General features: G+C 37.4%; 1 protein-coding gene across 3 annotated transcripts in view; it reads left to right on the top strand.

Annotated features, from left to right (window-relative positions):
• The window catches only part of LOC114626443 (contactin-associated protein like 5-1), an 867,232-nt gene that overhangs the window by 748,269 nt on the left and 96,677 nt on the right, over positions 1-22,286 (top strand). For all 3 annotated transcript variants that reach the window (XM_028773852.1, XM_028773850.1, XM_028773851.1), the window contains 3 exons: positions 2,884-3,102; positions 7,300-7,539; positions 16,302-16,529. In XM_028773852.1, coding sequence (XP_028629685.1) covers positions 2,884-3,102; positions 7,300-7,539; positions 16,302-16,529 — 687 coding nt within the window. The remainder of the gene's footprint in view (positions 1-2,883; positions 3,103-7,299; positions 7,540-16,301; positions 16,530-22,286) is intronic.

Below are 22,286 nucleotides of genomic sequence, written 5' to 3'. Positions count from 1 at the left end.
GAGAGAGAGAGAGAGAGAGAGAGAGAGAGAGAGAGAGAGAGAGAGAGAGAGAGAGAGATACAAACACAGGGTTGGGGCTGGGCTTGTAGTAAGTGTTTCTCTACAGATTGCAAACCCCAGAGTTTTCTATACCCAAGCATAATACTAGTAGCTAGGTCTGTAAGAAGTAAATATCCCTATACAGAAATAATTCTCAACCTCCCTTATGCTGTGACCCTTTAATACATTTACTCGTGTTGTGGTGACCTCTAACCATACATTTTATTTAGCTGCTACTTTATGGCTGTAATTTTGCTATTGTTATGAATCAACATATAAGTATTTGATATGTAAGAAAACTAATATGTGACCCCTGTGAAAGGTTCATTCCACCCCAAAATGGCCTTGACTCACAGGTTGAGAACCACTTTTCTACAGCATATTGGCTAGGTGGAGAGACAGACAACAGTTGAATCATATGATACAGGGTATGCATGGTATAGCCAAGATCAGTACAGACAAGCAGCTCTACTTGGTAACAGAACATGTCAGGCAGAGCAGAGAAATAATCCTACAATGGTATGCTGTCTAATGGGAAACTACCAGCTTTAGGCCTAAGCATTTAGGGAGGATTTTAACCAAGTATTTAGTATCTCTTCCCCAGATTTCCATGAATCTTTCCCCTGCATGCATACAGAGATATACATTTGAAACCAAGTCATCACTCAATAAATGTTTGATTTTAAGATGAGTAGATTTTCAAAAAGGAACTATTGATCTGAATAAGAAACAGAAACTGAGGATAGAGAGATGGTTCAAGAACTAAGAGTACTTGGTGCTCTTGTAGTGGACCTGTGTTCAGCTCCCAGCAACAACATTGTGATTACAGCCATCTATATGATAAAGCCACTTGCAGGGTATCTACCACCCTCTTTTGGCTTCTGTAAATAATAGACATGCACACATGTAATGTGCAGACATACATATAGGTAAATGCCTTATACACCTAAAACAAAATAAATAATATTTAAACCAAATAAAACAGAAACCAGGTCAGGGAGAATGGCTTAGTTGACAAGAGATGCCTTTATAAGCATGAAGTCCTGAGTTTAATCATGAGTGTACACATTGAAAACTCAGGTGTGGTGGTATGTGTTTGTAATACCCCCGGGCATTGAGAGACTCTACTTCAATAAAATAAAGTGGATGGTACTTGTGTAACAACATCTAAGGTTGAGCTCTACCCTCCACATGCACTCACAAATATATGCATATCACACACACACACACACACACACACAAACACATATGGGTCCTCACATATATGTATATAGAAAGAAAAAATAAAAAGTCAAAAATAAAAATGACTCAAGGACCCCCATGTTTTTCTTTTCATCGTGCAGTCTGTTCCTTCCAATCCTAATCTTTCAAGCCATGGCTTTGTAAACTAAATACATTTACCTGCCTTGGAAATCACATTTCAGAAATGATACAATAATCATTTGTAAGCACCTACTTTATTCCAGGGACAATTTTAAGAATTTCACTGAGATCAGCATGCAGATAGCCTCATAATTAGGTATATTTATATTTCTGCTTAACAAATAAGAAAACTGAATTATGATATAAGAACTTCTTCAGGAAAGAGTGGCTCTATAGTCTATGCTCTCAACTACTTGTTTGTTATTGTTTAAGGACCAACTTATTGCTTATCTTTAAGGCCAGAAATCACAAGACAGAAAAACTGTCTGTCTTCAGTAACCTGGAGCTTGTATGGTGGAGTTTCTTTTACAAGAAAAGTTTTCAGATAAAGGTTTGAGCCTTGGGGCACATGTTCTCAGGTAGTATTTGATCTTGTAGATCTCAGATGTGGCAGTCAAATATAAATCCACTTCCAATAATAGGATAAAAAAAGAAGAAAATCCATAAAGTGCTAAGAACAGGTCTGATAAGTGAAGGCTCCAGTTACTGAGTAGTTCACCCTCTTCTCAGCCTCAGTTTATAATTAACTTCTCTCATTCATTATGCTTAAAAAATCCTTGTATGACACTAGGTGATGACAAGAGTGATTTGTTAAGAAGTTTTGGCTTTATAGATCGATAACATTACTATTTGGGATATAATTTTTTTCTGTTATTGATAATTTAAGATCATCCCATTTCTCTTAGTTGTTTTAATGGTAGAAATGAGAAAAGCTGTTCATTGTGCTTTACATAAACTTGCTTCTAACTCTGTTTCTATGGCTACTACTACCACTACTATTATCACAAACACTATTTCTGTCACCATCTCTACTACCATCTTTATCTGCATTGCTGGAACCATTAAGACAGTGGGGAAGGCATGATGATAAGAGCCCCATTGCATACGATATCATGGAACAAAAAGTGATGAATGCTACTGTTCAAAACACTTTCTTTTTTATATTTACTTCAGGATCCAAGCCTATGGAATGGCATTACTCACATTTAGGTCATCTTCTCAACTCAATTTAACCCAATCTAGATAAACTCTCACTAAATATTATGGCAGAGGATACTGTTGTTCTAACAATATGTGTCTTCTGTCTGCAGGTTAGAGATGATTAGTGCATCCCATAAAGATACAATAAGATACAGGTAAAACCAGGGCAGACCAAGTAAACCCAGAGCTTCAGCAGAGATTCAGACAGGCTCAGATTTGCCAAGTGCCTGTTGTATTGATCCGTTAGGGGAGGGCATACAGTATATAAACTTTTAGTCTTCAGAGTTTGATACTACTGGTGGTGATCAGTGATACAGGGGCTCAGAAATGTTCTCTCCATGTTGATGAAGACATATAATCCCTTTCAGTAAACATTCTGAATATGCTTGTGCCTAAACACACTGACAATGGTCTTCATTTTTCTTTCTTGTTTGGGTGCAGCCCCTTCTGAGGTAACATTTGCCACTGACGTTGGGAACGGCCCCATTGAGCTCCTCGTCCAGTCTCCTTATCCTCTGAATGACAATCAATGGCATTACATCCAAGCTGAGACAAACCTCAAGGAGACCTCACTGCAGGTGGACAACCTTCCAAAGAGTATGAGGGAGCCCTCAGAGGAAGGCCATTTCCGACTTCAGCTGAGTAGCCAGTTGTTTGTAGGTAGGGGACATCCTAGATCATACTTTATGCTAAATACCTACAAGACTGCTTTATACTCTAGCTCATGGATAACTCCTAGTCACTTACAACTAGGACACAATTAAAATATGGTGTTATTTTTGGCCATAAGTTTAATTTTATATATTGTTTTATTCTAGCATGGTCATCACAATAAAGTTTTGCCAGTTTTTCACAAATTTAGGGGTTGTCTCAGACAACCTTAGCATCATTTCTCATTATGTTTATTGTTTTCAAACATCTGTGTAACTTTATGTTTTGTATCATTGTAATAAAATTTGACACTGTAGGTATATAGATGTGTGTTTAGGTGTCTGTATTTGTTTCTGTATGTATATGTATACATGGATTTGCACATGGATGTATGTTACAGTGATGATATAGTTCCTCTTAAAATTATCCAACATTTAGGCTAGTCCATACATACTTTAAAGTTGTAAAAATGAAATACAGACAGGTAAAAATACAACTTTAGTTCACTGTGCAAGGTAGAACACAATGCTTCATGTTATCCTGCTCTGTCATCATCTGGATGGGGCATGAGCTTCTCGTCTGGGGAAAAATCACATTGAGTTTTTTATGTCTTCACATTGAGAAGACATTTTTACCATAGAAATCACCCAAGCCACTCTTTCACCATTTATAAACTGGTTGACTAAGCCGCACACAAGAAAATGTTCAATAGATTTTGCATTTACCACCTCTGCAAGGAGAAAAATGACACTAACAAGATATATGAAGAATCATTCAAATCTATGAAGGAGAGTGACTGCAGAGGAAGAGATACAGAGACAAGTGTTAGACTCTATAAATTCTCCACTCTTTATTGCACATAGAAAAAAAAGATGAGCTTTTTCCCAGAAGAAAAAAAAATGAGCTTTTTTTTGTTATCAACTTGTATGTTCCATTGATTTATTCTATGATTAAAGGAGACTCAGTCACTGAAATTGAAACAGAGAAGACAGTGCAAGTGAGGTTTGCCTTCTTGGCTTGCATTCTTATCGAAATTGGAAACAATCTCAAGTTTTGTCATTATTTCAGAGTAAGGGACTACTTTTGTGCCTCAGGAATGTTCTTTTTCTGACTCAGACAGTAAACTTCACATATGTGTTTACTAGCCTTGTAATCAGATATCTTACTTACTTTTTCATTGCCATGGTATGATACCATGATCAATAAAATATTTAGTATGTGATCATGGTTGTAGAGGGCTAGAGTCCATGAACAGCATGGTAGGAAACATGGCAACAGTAGGGAATGCATGCTGCCAAAGCAATAGCCAAAAGTTTATATCTTGATACATAACCATGAGGCAGAGAGAACTAACTGACTTTTGGAACTTCAGAGCACATCTCAAGTGACATACTTTCTCCAAAAAAGGTCACCCATCCTAAATCTTCCTAAACCATTCCACCAACAGAGGGTGGGGAATGACTATGCAAATTTAAGCTTAAGAAGGCTGTTGTCACACAAACCACCCTACCTAGGATAGGTTAAAGAAGGTATATTTCTAACCATCATATCATTTCTAGTCCTCTACACTTCTCATTATTTTTCATGTCACCAATTATTCTATTATCCTTTCAACTTACAGATCCCTACTCTGTGTGTGTGTGTGTGTGTGTGTGTGTGTGTGTAGTTGCATAGATAGATTCACATGTATCACATGATCATGTATACAACACTGCATATAAAATTCTGGAAACAGTCTTTAGAGACCTCCAATTTGTTTAAGACAATGTTCCTCGTTGTCCTGTAACTTTATCATGTAGACTAGGTTACATGGCCTGTGGGCTTCCAGAGATCTGCCTGTCTCTACCTCACATCTTACATCACTGATATTGTAGGCATACACTACATAACCTAGGTTTTTCATTGGTTTTGAGAGTCAAACTCTGGTCTTCATGCTGGCAAGGCAAGCATTTTTCTGATTGATCCATTTTCCCAGTTCCCATTTTTGATTTTATTTTCCTTGTTGACATATTTCTTATCAAAGACAGCAAATTGGATATGCTGATTCTATCCATGGTGATAAGTACACATATGTACCTAGTTACTTTCTAGACTAGCAGTTCTCAGTCTTCCTAATCTTTCATATTGTACCATAAAATTATATTTGATACTACTTCATAACTGTAATTTTGCTACTGTTATAAATAGTAATGTAAATATCTGATATACAAGATATCTGTGAAAGGTTGGTTTACCCCTAAAGGGGTCATGACCAACAGATTGTGAACTGCTGTTGTAAACTAAAATTTAATAGAGTCGTAGCGTAAGTTGTTAAGGAAGAATGAGACTCAGTTAAGTTAAGACAGCAGATAAACACAGAAAATAATTGATTTGTGGCTTCTACACTCTGATTCTCTCCTGCTGCTCCTCTTCCCATCTCTTTTTTCCTCTCTCCTCCTCTTCTTTTTTCCCCAATTTGTACGTTTGGCAGAGCTCAAAGATTTCTCAGCATTCTCAGTTCATCTATGATATGACCTTGAGTTCAAGTGTTGAACAATAATTACCTGTTTTCTAAAGACAGAATGAGCCTCTGCCTCTTCTGGAATATCCCAGAAGTCTCAGCACTGCACACATACAGGATAATGGAATTTAGCTATGCTTCTTGTGTCTTAACATACATACTCTCTTACATCAAAGAAAAGCTGGGTTTTCTACGTGAACAAAACAATGAGAAAGTTTCAATCTGCTCAACGTCTGACAGAATGTATTGAAGCCTCTTCTGACTCCTTCAGATGTTTTCTTACCTGAAAGTTAGATTACAGCCTAAGTCTGAATATAAGTTTGAAAATATGCTAAATGGAATTTTATTAACTAATTTAATTTTAATAAACTGTAGGAGTAAAAAGCAGATAATGCATAATGCACCTACTAATTCTTAGAAGTAGGCTAAAACTCAAGAGAAGGCTAAGAAAATAGCAGTAACTGAACACACACTGTTTTCTATGCTGTGCAGTAAGCTTTACTATAACACATGGAATAATAGATGGAAGAGCTCAAACATAAGTGCTTCCATTGTCAATATGGCTAACCAGTGGGTGACATGGAGCTGAACATCAACACCCATCTTCTCCTCTTACACTTCCTAGTTTTGTACTACACAAGCAAATCAGAATATGTTGCAATTTTGTCACTGTGTTGGACCTAACGTCTTTCTCTGAAATTTGCCAGAAGGGACAATTTGACTCTATCCCTTTTATCTCATATGAAAGACAGTACAGGCCACATAAAAAATCCACATTTTATTCATGTGCAGAGACCTTGGCCATGTAAAGTTTCATTCTTAAGCATTTTAAGAAGAGCTATGTATCCCTCTCTGTCTCTCCCCTTCTCATGTCAATTTTTCTTTGAAACAGGTCTCATGTATCCCAAGCTGGCCTTGAACATGCTACATAGCCAAAGATGACCTTTAAATTCTAATTGTCCTGACCTCACATACTGAGTTCTCAGATTATTGATGTGCATTGCCATGAATTTTTTATTCAGTGGTTCTGGGAATTGAACTCAGGGCTTCTTTCATGCTAGACAAGCAGTCTAGCAACTGCATCAAGTACCTGGCCTGACTTCCAGGGGTTTGTGTTTGTTTGTTTGTTTGTTTGTTTGTTGTTTTTTAAATAACTTCCTTTCTCTTATTTGGAACTTAAAAGTTCTCATGAGCTGACAGCTAAGTGTTAACACAAAGAAGTTACTCTCATGGAATGAGATGTTACAGGTCATCAGATGGAAGCTGAAATGAAATTACCCTTTGGATAAGCTTCTTTGAAAAGTAATAATCTCAAGACCACAAAAGCCTTATATCCCCATAAATGAGAGTGAGAAGTTCTTAGGTCCAATACAAACAAAAAGGAAGCATCTAATTACTACAGATTTCCAAGGAGACAAGGATAAGTCCTACACCAAATGCCCTACTCTACATGCTAGACATCATCAACATCTAGCTTGAATTTAAGTATCTGATGTCTTGGCAATAGTTAAAGGACATCCTTTGTTTGAAGCTACAAAGGAAAGAGGAAGAACTGGGACCACAGAAGCCTTTCTTATCCTGTCTAGGGTGAGGACCAGTAGCAGGATTTAGCCTAATTTCTGGGAGAGGGAGCAACTAGAGTTTCTGTGATCTTTGAGCTACAGCCATGACACCTTTCATGTTTTCCCTCTTATTTTCACCTTTAGGAGGAACATCATCAAGACAGAAAGGCTTTCTTGGATGCATCCGTTCATTACACTTGAATGGTCACAAAGTAGACCTGGAAGAGAGGGCAAAGGTCACCTCTGGAGTCAGACCTGGCTGTCCAGGTCACTGCAGCAGCTATGGAAGCAACTGCCACAATGGGGGCAAGTGTGTGGAAAAACAAAGTGGTTACTCCTGTGACTGCACCAACTCGCCGTATGAAGGACCTTTCTGCCAGAAAGGTATGGTGGGCATACATGCTACTACTGTGTGTGGTCCCATAGCATACAAATATCATGGCCAATGATCCTGTGTCCTTAGGCTGTCCACACCATTCCTATTACAAATAATGCTCTACTACCCATGTGCCATGTTTAAACCAATTTTCCCTATACCTACAGGCATCTACACCATTTCTCCTATTTGTGTCAATGTAGTACTGACATGCATTGTCAAGCTAACCTTTTCCATGCTCTCAAGCAGTGTCCATACTTTGTTCTTTCAGAAAGTTTTCCTGTGTTTAGAATCTACTTAGCTCATCAACATAATCATATCCATGCATTGGTCTTATATGCTCACTGCCTTAGTTGGCTCAGTTGTGCTCAGTAATAACTGAAAATGAGCACATCAACCAGGCTGAAGGATCAGATGAAGACTAACAGTGGATCATCTACTTGTGTTTAATGACATACTAACATTTCCACTTCTAGCACATGAATTAGAAAGTGTATCAAAGGATCAAAAGAATTCAGTGCAAAATAAAGTATAGAAACACTTAAGCCATCTGTGTTTAAATGAATATGTGCCAATGAGAAAAAAATAAAAGATTTGTCTACTATAAACTTCACAGAATTTTTAACATTTCTTTTATTCACAACATGAAGTTTGCTGAGCACCTAATGTGAACAATATTCAACAATAGAATTCAATATTAAAATGAAGTATTTTAACTGCTACAGACTCAGCAATTCCACACAACTCTTACCAATTCATTAAGACACACTCCTTTTTGGTGTGTGTGTATATAGGTGTGTGTGTCCACGCACACATATTCCTATATATGAGAAATAAGCATCTGTGTACAGAATATAAGACAAAATAAGCATACATTCCTCAGGTAGCATCTACTCTGTTTTTTCAGTAAGTGTCTCTCACTTGCCTAGACTCTCAAGTGGACTAATCTGGTTAGTAAGTAAGTGGGAAACTCTGCTTCCCCAGCATAGACATTACAACCAACACTATTCAAATTATTTTTTGATGATCATACTTTAAGCAGTTCAACAACATAGCCTTCTCTTAAGCCTTAAAAGACACTTTTCAAGCCTCTTCACCAAGCAGTAGATTATTTAGTCTAAATTAATCTCAAAGTTAAAGAAAATAAAAATGCCCAGTGTTTTCCTTGAAGGATCCTATAATTTTTTAATTGGATATTTTATTTATTTAAATTTCAAATGTTATCCCCTTTCCCAATATCCCCTCTACAAACCCCCTATCCCACCCCCCTTTACCCTACTTCTGTGAGGGTGTGCCCCCATCTACCTACTCATCCTACCTCACCCTAGCACTCCTCTATACTGGGGACTTCACAGAACAATGGTCCTCTCCTCATATTGATACCAAATAAGGCCCTTTCAGCTCCTTCAGTCCTTCCTCCACCTCCTCCGTTGGGGTCCCAGTGCTCAGTCCGATGGTTGGCTGTGAGTATCAGCATCTGTATTGTTCTGGATCTGGCAAAGCTTCTCAGGAGACAGCTGTATCAGGCTTCTGTCAGCAAGCATTTTTTGCCATCAGCAATAGTGTCTAGGTTTTGTGTATGCATATGGGATGGATCCGCAGGTGGGGCAGTCTCTGGATGGCATTTCCTTCAGTCTCTGCACCATTCTTTGTCCCTGTATTTCCTTTAGACAGAAGCAGTTTTGGGTTAAAATTTTGGAGATGGGTAGGTGTCCCCATTCCTCAACCAGGGGGTTCATGTCTAAACTCTAGATATGGTCTTGACAGGTTCTCCCTCCCTTTTGTGGGGTATTTCAGCTTATGTCTCCCTTGTGGGGTACTGAAAGTCTCTTACTTTCCTGGCATCTTGGACTTTCTGGTTGCTACCCCCAGTTCCTCGCCCCCCCCCATTGCTACACACCTCTGTTTAATTTCCTGATCCTCTGTACGTCTCCTCCATCTCCTCCCATACCTGATTCTTCCCCTCTTTTCCCTTCCCTTCTTTTCTTCCAAGTCCCTCCCATCCTCTACTTCCCTTGATTATTTTGTTCCTCTTTCTACGTAGGACTGAAACATCCACTCTTTGGTCTTCCTTCCTCTTGAGCTTCACGTGGATCCTGTAATTTAACTTCTCCCTTACCTCATGCTGATTTTCTCTTAAATTATTTGGAATTATTTGCTTGTTATTGCCAGGAAATATTTTTTAAGACTCCTTGAGAAAAGAAATTACCCGAACAATCTTTAGGACCAAGAGTGGCAAACAATGCATCAGAACTTGAAATGAATAAAACAGGCCCTATCCCAATAGCTTTCACTGAAGACAAAGCTTTAAAAAAAATCTATTACATGTATTTATATTCTGGGGAGAATATAAAAATTACAGCACACATGTAGAGGTTAGAGGAAAACTTCTGGTAGGTGACTTTCCCATTCTGTTATGTGGGTCCATGGATCAAACTCAGGTCTTTCAGTGTGATGAGAAGAACTTTTACCCATCGAGCTATCTTCCTAGTCATTTTGTAGATAAGGGCTTATAAAGTCATAGCAATTGCAGTTGCTTACACATGACCTGTAAAAGAATAACCTAATCAGTATTCCAACAAGGATTTTGGAGATGCTTGCGAGGCTGCATTCTTAGCAGAGAATCTATTGGCAGTAGATGATTATTAGTTGAGGAAGAGTCAGTTTCTTTAGGGTATGAACACTGATATGGTGCCCATTCTCCCTTGGATGGTCTTTCACACACTGCAATAAAATCAACATTAACTGGACTCAGTGACTGATGAATAAATATGTAAATGAATGAATAAATAAATAAATAAATAAGTAAATAACATGAAGTTAGGAGGGAATACATGTGAAGAGGGGATAAGGAGTTTGAGGGTGTATGATCAAAATGCGTTTTATTTGTATCATAGTTCTTTCTGCTACTGCGAAAAATGCCATGTCCAAAAGTGACTCAGCAAAGAAAGAGTTTATTTGCCTTACAAGTCACAGTATATCATATGAAGAAGTCAATTTAGGAATTCAAAGTCAGAAGATGAAGTCAAGTCTATTCAGGCATGCTGCTTACTGGCTTACCCCTCCTGGCTTGCTCGGCCTGTTTCTTTTTATACCCAGGGTCATTTGCCTAGGGTTGCACTGCCTACAGTGGGATATGCGTTCCTACTCTACATCAACCATCAATCAGGAAAATGTCCATACAAACATGCCTGTAGGCCAGTGTGATGGAGTCATGTTCATAATTGAGGTTCTTTCTTTCCAGATTACCCTGGCCTCTGTCAAGCTGTCAAAAATTAACAAGAACAATTCATTCCTGGTCAATTTGACATACCAATACATTGCTATAAAATCATAATCTTTTCTTTCTCATTTGTCTCTAAGAATTCATATTAGTATCTACTTTTAAAAGTACCATGATTTTTAATAATTCAAACATTTTTAAAAGGTCAGATTTTAAAATATCTGAAGTCTATCTAAAAGTCCAAGGTACCTCTAATATAAGAAATGAGTTACATTCTTCCTTATTTGAAGATGGGGAGGCAGGGTACAGTCACAATCAAAGCAAAGCAAAACTAAAAGGAGATTGGAAAAAGTTCAGTGGTTGCCACCTAGTACCCACTCATGATCTTGGATCCCAAGGACCTAGCTAGCTCCACTTCTCTGGCTCTCCTGTTTGTAATACACATAGCTCCTCTCCTAAACTCAGGTCTACTCCTTCTTGTAGACACTACTAACTTTGGCTGTTGTCCCACAGTCCTGACTTGTCTAAAATTGATGGGGTCTCTACTATCACCAATGGTGTCTTGGCCTCTCTTTTGTGACTTTGATACAACCACATTGTGCCAAACTTCATCTTTTCCCAATACTGGGTTTTTTACTTAATTGAGTTTATACCATTACCAATGGCCTCTCCTGGCCTGTTGCTATACTTCAGCTTTTCTTCATGACTTCTATTGAACTAGTATTGAAGTTTCATACCACTGAAACCAGTATCATCCAGAAGATTCTTATACAATACCATGTTTGGTGACAGCTTGAAATGTAGCTTTGGCACCTCTGGCCTGTAGCTTGGTGTGCTAACCCTGAGTAAATGCTTCACACAAAAAAAATTTCCTGGTCCTTTATTAGTCACAGCTGATCCCAACTGGCCAGCAACTATTATCTCAGTGAACCACATGAAACACTCTCGGAGATGATTACTACAAAAATATCACACAACCAATCCTGATAGAGTCTATCCTTCCCACTGAAATGTAACAAGCCAGACCATCATCATCTTCTTGACTCTCAACATTATGTTTCATATTCATACATATAGCCCAGTAGACTCTGATCCTACAATGGCATTTTCCAGGAAAAAGTGCCTAGTGTATCCCACAATCCTCCTCAAAAGAGCATGTTCAGATCTCTCAGCAATATTCCATAAACCTTCTTCCAATCTCCGTTGCAGTTTATTCTCTTTTGCTATGATAAATTCTTTGACCAAAAGAATTTTGGGAGGAAATATTTTATTTGTCTTACAGGTCAGAGTCCATCATTGGAAGTTAAGGCAGTGAGCTAAGTGAGGTACTAGCTTTGACTGATTTCTTAGATAATCCAGAACCACTTGTTCAGAGATGGCACTGTCCAAAGTAGTCTGGGACCTCCTACATCCATCATTAAGAAAAGTCTTCATAGACTTGCCTACAGGCCAATCTGGTAGAGGGATTTTCTCTGTTGAAGTCTCCTCTTCCTAGTTTAATCTGACCTGTAACGAAAATTTACAAAGATAGCATGTATAACATTCTTAAAGAATAAGCTAATACACTTTAAACTAATTTGAAGATAAAAGTGCTCTGAGTTTTCACTAGTGGAGATCTCTGTTATCAATCACTGAAAAGTTTGAGTGCACCCTTGAGCAATCCCATTGTTATACCAAGGACATGCAGATGCAGAGCAACAGAAATGTCACTAAGATATACAAACAGTGTACTGTAGCATCTATGTCAAAATCTTCTAATGGTGGGAGAACTTGAACAGTGGCCCTACCTGCATTTCTCAAGGTATATTATCCAAATATCCAGTTTAGCTTCATGGTCACAAGTTCACTTTTCGGCAATATTTGTATTAATTATTCTCTGAGAAAAGTGCCCAACTGTTGCCCACATCTGTTAAAATACAGGGTTCCTGATTTTGATACATAAGTTAAATAAACAAATGTTCCCTTCTTAACATTTTAAAGACCCTACCTACTCCACTGTTTCCAATTTCTACCTTAATATTCACATTAAATAATTACCTGCATAATCAATGACAGTAAGATATCCTTTGTGAAAAAACATTTGTCTTGACAATTGGCTCAGGGAAAAGTGATGTGGAACTGAAAAGTAGAACCATGTAGCAAGAGAGATCCGTGAGCAGAGGGCGCTCTCTGCTGGGGTACTCTTCTCTGCTTCTTATTGCAGCATCCTGTATGTCAAGGATGTAGTTTGTAAACATGTGGAACATCAGGAATAAAATTAAGAATATATCCTCCTTAACCAGTACTATTTCTTGTAATGCTATAACAAAGAAAGAAATATTCATCTGGGCTTATAATCTCAGAGATTTCAGCCAACAGTGCCTTGGCTCTGTTGGTTTGGGGTTCATTTTGAGATGAGACATCATTGTGGTGAGTGTGACCATCTATTTCTTACAGCTTTTTGTGTAGTAGAAGTGAGAGAAGGGATGTGGAGTCCCTGGATCCCCTTCAAAGTCATGCTACAAATGGGCCAGAGAATCAGAAATATCCTTCATTCTGATAAAACTTAATTTAACATTTCTTTCTTTTACTGTTTCTACTTTTACTGTCATCCATGAGAAATAATTGGTGGATTTGAGGAAGTGAAAATTTGTACGTATAATTTCTTCTAAATATTTTTTTCTAAGTATCTTCTTTCTATAATTTTATTTTTTCTTTTAAGGACCTTGTTATATTTTGAGGATTTTTTTTAAATTTGTTGTAAAATTGTGCTCTTGCATGATTTCATTATTTAACGCCCCAATTTAAATTTAATTTATTTATTCTCGTGGTGTGTGTGTGTGTGTGTGTGTGTGTGTGTGTGTGTGTGTTTACCAGCATGCCAGGGCACTTTCAGGAGTACCTTTTTTCATTTTACCATGTGGCCCCAAGGATATGGTCTGAGCCACCTTGACATCTTTGCCATGATTATTTTGCCTTGGGGTGCTATTTGTGAATGTGTACTTCTTGGCCTTCAGCACTTTTCTATTGTTGACAAAAAATCTAGTCCAAAGTATTTTTGTCACTAAAAGTGCTAAATAATAAATTTGAAAATTAATTTTCAATCTAGAATCTTAAGCCTAATTTAAACACACATAATCATTTTAAAACTTACTTATATTTAATATAGTAGAGATCATGTTATGAGTTTTATTCATGCCGTGGGCTTGCTTTATTTCGTTACATAAGTGTTTCTATAAATGTCATGTTTGTAAGCAGCAGTTTTAACTATTGCAATATTTCTCCTTGTAAACACTCTCTTCTCTTATTTAATTAATCTATCACTGGATTTCTGTGAAAATAGTCTGGGTTCAGGTTCTTATTAATTTACCATTCTCCCTGTGCAGATAAAAGTTATTCACTTAACCTCAAACTTAATTCCTTGATTTCTACACTGAAAAGGTTTGGGAAATGCAAGAGTTTTATAAAAGGGATCAAGTTTAGTCAGCAATGAACAGTACACATATTATATAAATTCTCCCTAAATGCTAGTACTAAGTTCCTTTTGAAATGCTATATTATCTCAAACTAAAATAACAATAAAATGTAAAATTCACTAGATGTGTGCTTCAGATTATATTTATAATTCATCTATGGGAAAATGAAACCTATTCCAGCACCTTCATCTCTTGTTATAAAACAAAAATTTTGAATGAGTACCAGCATCTATACCTACTGTTGAGTTCAGCTTTACACTGAAACAAATTATACATGAATATTAGAAATAATTAAAGCTAGCTCCAGGAATAGAACCAGAATGCCAATTTTTCACATGTCTAATTATAAAAGGTTTTTTTTTTCATTTTTAATTTATTGTTATAAAAAGAAGGAAAAATCATATTGTACATGCCCATATGTAATATGCTTTTCATTCATTGTAAATAACATATACATTTGGACATACTCAAACATATGACAAAAGCTTTTATTTTGTTGACTTGAAAATAGAAGCTGGAACTGCAAGTTATATGTTCATAAGGAAAACACTGGTATCAAGCAGATAATAAGCCAACATCTACATGGCTGTATGCATCTGCTTCATAGTTTTAACAAAAGGCACACTGATATAACTTGTACGATAAAGGCAAAACATTGCTTCTTAACATTTCCCAAAATTGCATTAGTAGTCGGTGTCCACTAGTCATTATAAATAAACACAAAGTGTGAATTAGGTGGTGCTACTACAAACTGTTAAGAGAATTTCACCTCACAAAATGGGAAGAGCTTTAGGAAGGAAAGCTAAGGTTCTTTTTAATGTTCCACACTTAGCCAGACAATGTTGAGAGAGGATTAGGAACACTGCCTCTTTCTTTGGAAAGAAGAGAAACCTATCATATCCATATAAACATGAGTTTACCATACAATATTTCATGCAGATGGGTGTTTACAGATCTAAGAAGCCTTCTATTAAAAGCAATGTTTTCTTTACACCTGTCCATACAAAAATAAACTTACTGTTAGTTCAAAAGCAACCTAAAGTGTGGCAGAATAAGTATTTTAACACATTGACAGACATACCATCAATCACAAGACATAATTCATGGATGTTGCTGAGATGGATTTAGCTTAAATTACATTTTTTCTTTATTTTTGTGTATTTGAAATATGTTTATATATGTATGGGATTGTGTATGTATGTGTGTGTGTATGTGTATGTATGTATATGTATTCATGTGTTCATGTACATGTATGTGAAGGCTAGGAGCCAGGAACAGATATCTTGCTCAGTTGTTCTTCAAAGTTTGGCACTCATTAGTTGCTAGACTAGCCAGTGAACACCAGGGTTCCTTCTGTCTCTGCTTTCCTAGATCTGGGATGAAATATGCACACAATCATGCCTGTCCTTTAATGTAGATGTTGAAGATCCAAACTCACTTCCTCGCACTTGTGCAGCAGACATTTAACCAACTGAGCCATGTCCCAGTCCCTAAGACATACATTCTTCCAGAGATTCCACAGTTTCAAACCCTGGAGGACATTGTTCTTCAGTGCTTTACAAAAACAATCTCACTAAATAACATGGTGATACAGAGATAGGGTTGAGTGTTCTGATTAGCCTCTTTAGTCTTATAATTTATAATTACAAGCAATGGCTACAAATGGCTTGGGAATAGGTTTTGTCAGCAAACTGCTTGCGAAACTAACTTGAGAGTCTCAGTGAAGATCCTCAACTCCCACTTAGAAAACTAGAGGAGGCAAAATCTTAATAATTCTGAGCCCAATGATCATCCAATCTAACCAGACCATGTGCTCCAGGTTCAGTGTCTCAAAAAAAAAATGGAGAATGATAAGAAAAGACATACAACCCTTAGTCTCCAATATCAGCATGAATCCACATCCACACATATGCACATTTACATAAAAATGGGTTTGAGCCTTTCTAAAAACATGAAGAAGCAGATTGTTTAGTTTCCTAACACCCTTCATCCAGTGCTGGATGCAGAGCAATCAGTGAGCAGCTATTACGCAGTAATTGACTAAATGTTGGAAAGTTTAAGATATGCTCTCTTGTTTTCTTGTTTTCTGCAGAAATTTCAGCTCTTTTTGATTCTGGCACCTCTGTAACGTACACGTTTCAAGAACCATATCCAGTGACCAAGAACACAACAAGCCTTTCCTCTTCAGCTATCTATACAGACACAGCAACACCCAAGGAAACCATCATGCTGAGTTTCATGACAGCACAAGCCCCCACCCTCTTGCTCTACCTCAATTTCTCTTCTCAGAATTTTCTAGCTATCCTGCTCTCCAGGAATGGTAAGTGGTGGTGGCATGAAGCCATAGGGCTAGACACGCCTGGAAGGACACTTCATATTCTGCAGTACCCTGCAGAGCCTCACAGCTGGGTAACCTCAGCCTAAGCTTTAATCAGTCAAAGAATACTATTGTTTCTCAAATGAAATTCTGTTATTTCTTTTCTTTCTTGAAATTATTACAATTAGTTATAAAAGTCATGCATTCTTACAGGGCATTGAACATGCAATAGAAGACTTCACATACATAGAAGAACTTAAGTGCCTTTTAAAGGCTGAAGTTCACTGTTATCTGTGCATCTTTGGTGATGACATCCTCAATAAAATAGAATTTTCAAAGATTTTGCTTCTAGGTTTTCAAGGTATCTATAGCACCTAGGCTCTCAGGATGACAATAATGATTATTAGCATTCACTAAAGATGTGAATCAAACTTTGGGATAAAAGGTAGATCTAGTAGATATATGACAATTAGAGAAAGGACAGAAATAATATATAAAATGATAACCATATATGATGATCTCATTACCTTTTTTTTTTAAATCAGACTATGACAGGACACAATCTTCCAATTGAACCATAGCCAAGTACACTATGAAATCAGATTCACATCACATGTAATAATTTTTTAAACAAATGAATGGAGAAAACACACATACATCCCTATCACATGATCTCACACAGCACTCTCCTGTGATCAAGAATATGGTTCTATTTCTCTTGCAATCTTTGAGTATCATGATAGGATGCTAGACTTTTGGTGAGCTCATCGCAACCACAGAGTTATACTTCAGAGTAGACTGTGGTGTCTCATGGAAGAAGTCAGGCCTATGGAATGTGACATGTATGCAACCCTGTCTAAACCTTAGGTACAAATCACATATTTTCTTTGTATGCTTTTTCTGGTGTGTGTGTGTGTGTGTGTGTGTGTGTGTGTGTGTGTGTATGTATGTATATGTGTGCACGTACATGTGCTATTTTTTCATGGTATACTACATATGACTTGAATATAAAGAACTATCTTTACATATCTAAATCTGATCTAAATCTGAAAGGAATTATGAAAACTGGACAGTGTGTGGGATGAACCAACCTAAAGCTCAAGAATAACAATAGATGATTCATAGTATATTACATGTGTTGTTTATTCTGAGGCCAAGATAGAGGGAAGAAACAAACAGTATGGATAGGCAGGAAAGGAGGGAAAGAAAAGACTCAAGAGGAGAAAGAAAAGGAAAAGGAAGAGGAAGCAGAGGAGAAAGATAAAGGACAAGAGGAAGACAAAGAGAATGAAGAAGAAGAGGAAGAAGAGGAAGGCTAGTTATTTTTCAAGCCCTTGGGCCATTTCATCACCTACTTATTAATAGTTTAAAAGATGTTGACTAAAATCTTGCCAACAGATCAGACCTTCAGGTTTGCCATGTAAAGACTTTTGAGTATATGAGGCTGTGTTTGTGTCCTTGGGCATAGGTAGATTGAGAGGGTACATATAGAGCAGATAGCAAGTCCATGGAACAACCAGGACTGTTTCCCAATATTGAGCTCAGTAATCTTCCTTCTAACCTGCATCACTGTCTTCTGATATGTTTGAACCATATAAAGATGGTTATTGAGAGAGAGGATTGTCCTAGAAATGTCTTTAGGGTAGGCTTTCACATACTTATACCACAGAGATACCATAGTGTATCTCTAAAAATATGACTGCCAAGAATACATGAAATACAGAATAGGATAATCACTGCATCTAATTATTCTACTAAGCCCATACTGTGCTTAACTCTCCTAGTAATTGTGGTTACTCATTGCTTTTAATACACCTACTTTGACAGGTTTCTACAATTGTAGAAACTGAGGCATGAGGATATCATAGTTCATAATATCAGAGTAAGTTAGCATTTTGCTTGGTTTTGTTTTTCCTTGTGTGAGAATCTCACTGGAACTTTCAGATCTACTGCCACATCCTATGAGTGCTGGTACTATGGATGTGTACAACCACAATAGGATGTTTTCTTAATCATAGGAGCTAAATAAAAGTGTTAATCTTTTAACCTTTAAAACACATAATTCTTTTATATAATTGGCAATTCTTTAGTAGGAATCATTCTTGAATTTCTCCCGGCATATTTTTTTTGTGTTTTCCTTTCAAGACATTAGAAGTTCCACCTGACTCTATACTTACATTTTAGAAACTCTGACTGAATTCAGGAAACAAGCAGATTCAAAGGCCCTACCTCCTGGTTGTGTACACCTCAGGTTCTTATGAAATCTCAGGTGCACAGCATGTTTTTTCAGGCTGACTCACAGGGGAACCTCCTGATACAGAAAGCTTTTTTGTTAAAGATTTTCCTCCAATCCTAGAAGACACTGAGATGTCCTGGCTTTTGTGTCCTACTCAAACGGATAATCCTGGAAACAGCTTATTAAAAGCGAGAAAGACAGTAAGCTGGTAGGCCAGGATGGCTCAAATCTTTGGACCCACAGGGTCATGGCCCTTTATAGATCATTTGCATAATTACCTTCCTTTTCCTTGGGACTTATTTTGCACATGCTGTGTTTGATTAAAGAGTAGCCAGCAGGGAAGGAATTTCCATGCTAACTGGTTCTTTTCATATGCTAATCTTGATCCCTTCCCTTTTTTCCTGCCCTCTCACTGCACTTCCTCTCTAAGTTCCCTCAGGTAGTATATGGTCTGGCAGTATGGAAGATGCTTTACTTAAAATCTATGGTACTTCCTGATATCTCTTTATCCCTCAAAGACACAACTGAGGGACTGTTTATATTGTTTTGTTAAAACCCATAGTGGTATAATAAATACAAGAGGCAGCAAGCAAGACTTGCTTCAGAGTCCCTACTACATGAAAAGAGACAGATTTAAAACTACTTAAAATATGTAAAAAAAACAACAACAAGATAGAGTGATTGGATTTCTAAAGCAATCTAGCTAGAAAAAATACTTTATGACAGAAAACCCAAAGAATCAACTAACTTGAGTCTATAGGACCTCAAAGAGACTGAACCACTTACCAGGGAAACTGCATGGGGCTATAGTACTAGGTCCTCCACACATGGTACCTTTGTGTAAATTGATCATAAAAGTGGGAGCAAGAGCTGTCTCGGACTTGTTTGCCAGCCTTTTGGACCCTTTCCCACTATTGGGTTTCCTTGTCTAGTCTCTATAGGTAAGTAGGTACCTAGTCAGACTGGAACTGAATATGTATACAAGCTATTTGACATCCATCAATGCCTCTGTTTTTATGAAGACAAATGATAGAATGGATAGAGAGGAGAGGAGGGAAGAAGAAAGTACTGGGAGGGAAGGAGGGAGGTGAAACTGTCATCAGAATGTAAAATAAATAAAATTAAAATTAAGAAAAGAAGAAACGTAAGTGTTTAGTAATTACACCTGTGGAACAAATGTCTTCAGTAGCATTAAGTTACTTGTCATTAGTGGTCTTCAGATTACAATTAAGTGAGCATTTGCTGAGAAAATGATAATAGTCCTAAAAGTAGGTGAGAGACAAATTAACACCTGGGAAAAGCTGAGCGTCTTCCTCTGTCTTTTTGTGTGATTTAACCTTTCCTTGTATTGTCTTCTATGTATGCCTATAAAAACCTTCTTTACAGAACTTGAAGCATTCCTGGAGGAATTAAGAATTCGTATCTTCAGTGTGATATTGTTATATTCTATAGCATTAAGCCATAGACCTGATTAACAGTGATCAGGAACTAGAAACATTTTAATGGATTCTGTGTACTCTACAATGTAAGTGTGCTTTTAAGCCCAGAACAGTGGGCTAAACAAGAACCTACCTAGCAGTTGCAGCAAGAGGCCAACATTCAGTCCCATGTCAGCTTTGTAGCATGTTGAAGACCAGACTGGGTTACAAGAGACCCTGTCTCAAAAAAGAAAATAATCAGTTCCCCTTTTGGAAGTTAGGGATCCTCACAAGTTGAAGTAATGATAAGCAGAGTGAAAGTTTAATTAGTGAAGATGTTTACCTGGAAAGCTTTAGTAATCAAGAACCACTCTCTAACACCTCCTGTAGAATCAACAGTTTGTGTTAGAAAGCTTCTAACCTTGTTCTGATTTTAAGATAACTTCAGGAATTTGGTAGTGATGAAGAAATGGTGAGCTTAAAGGGAGTCCTATTTGGTTTCTTGGGAGGATACAAACTCCACTTACAATATTTTAGGGTAAGAAGACAGGGTGCAGGATTAGAAGGATAAAAATTATAATCACTCAGCCAAGTTCTCATCTTGTAAATTTATTTTAGATAGTTAATTAGGCCAGAGGTGAGAAGATGCCTGTGAGTCAAAGGCATCTTTCTGAGCATTGGCCTGTGAGTAGTTCAGTTTGGCAGAACTAAGGTTCATCACTTACTGCCCTTCTTCTTGGTATTGACATCTCCACTTCTAGATTTGGATTTGCTCAGTCTATGCTGTTGCTGTCACTTCAAGTCAGAATAGGGCTTTGTACTAAATAGAGGAAACTGTTTTCATTTCTGAAATATAAGCTCTCTCTCTCTCTCTCTCTCTCTCTCTCTCTCTCTCTCACACACACACACACACACACACACACACACACACACACGGACATACAAAAGAATGGAGGATGATTATGCAATGGAGAAGTCCTTAGGAAATGCAGGCCTAGAATTCTGAGTCACAGACAACTATCAAGTAACTTAGCAATGAGAAGAAGGAGGCATTAAATGAAAACAGCAGGCCCCAAAGGGGGAGTTGCCCTAAGGATACCCTTTGTCTCTACATCTCAGTTTACTTCAGTACTCTTGTAAGAAAGCACAGCACAGGAGAAGGACATGCATGCATGTGTGTGCTCATGCACTTGGAGACTGGAAGATAACCAGTGGTGTCATCCTCAGGAATGCCATTCAATTTTTTGAGAGAGTCTCTCTCATTGTCTAGGAGTTCACCAATTAGGATTGTTTAGCTGGTAAGCTCCAAGATTCTGCCTATCTTTACCTCCTAGATGCTGAGGTTATAGGTACATGCCAACACACTTGGCATCAAACTCATGTCATTATACTTGTAAAGTAAGCACTATATCAATTAAGGTATCAACACAGCAGGTAATTTTACTGAATAACAATTCTGTCTTCTCATAATACCAATTTATTTTCTTCTAAATTGTCACGTGACAAATGTTTCTGAAGTCCTTTCTAAGTGATAGGAACTATTTGGTATATCAGCAAGATGAGCAGTATTATGCCCTGCCATTAAGAATCTATCTTTCAGCCAGAAACACATATCATTACAAGCTTTTCATAGACATATAGTTCATACAGATTGAACACAGTTAGTCTATCTTCCAGGAAAGACATGGATATTAAGAGAGTTGAACACTGAAAGAGAAAGTCACAAAACATTCCCCAAAGAGTAACCTTTAAATCACAAGAAAGAAATCAGTATTCTCTTGGCAGATGAAATTTTAATAAAACATTTTAAGTGCTTTTTCCTTATTTTATCATGTTATTTCATCGTATATTATAAAATGCATGTATGTGTATCTTAGTGAATGATTTTCTTCTTCCTTTGCTCTGATAAATTGGGCAATCAAAGCAATGTAAAAAGGGTTGTAGTTTGAGGGTATAGTTGACCATGGAAGGCCAAGAATGCAGGAAGGAGCTGAATATAACCAGAAAGCAGAGACAGAGATGGATGTTGCTGCTTAGCTCAATTCCTCCTTTTTATTCAGTCTAGGTCCCCAGGCCATGGGATGGTGCTTCCCACATTTAGGGTAG

The sequence above is a fragment of the Grammomys surdaster genome, unplaced genomic scaffold (genome assembly GCF_004785775.1).
Source record: "Grammomys surdaster isolate TR1022 unplaced genomic scaffold, NIH_TR_1.0 235, whole genome shotgun sequence".
Taxonomy (NCBI): Eukaryota; Metazoa; Chordata; class Mammalia; order Rodentia; family Muridae; genus Grammomys; species Grammomys surdaster.
The sequence above is the reverse complement of the archived record's forward strand: the minus strand, read 5'-3'. Positions and strand labels throughout refer to the sequence as shown.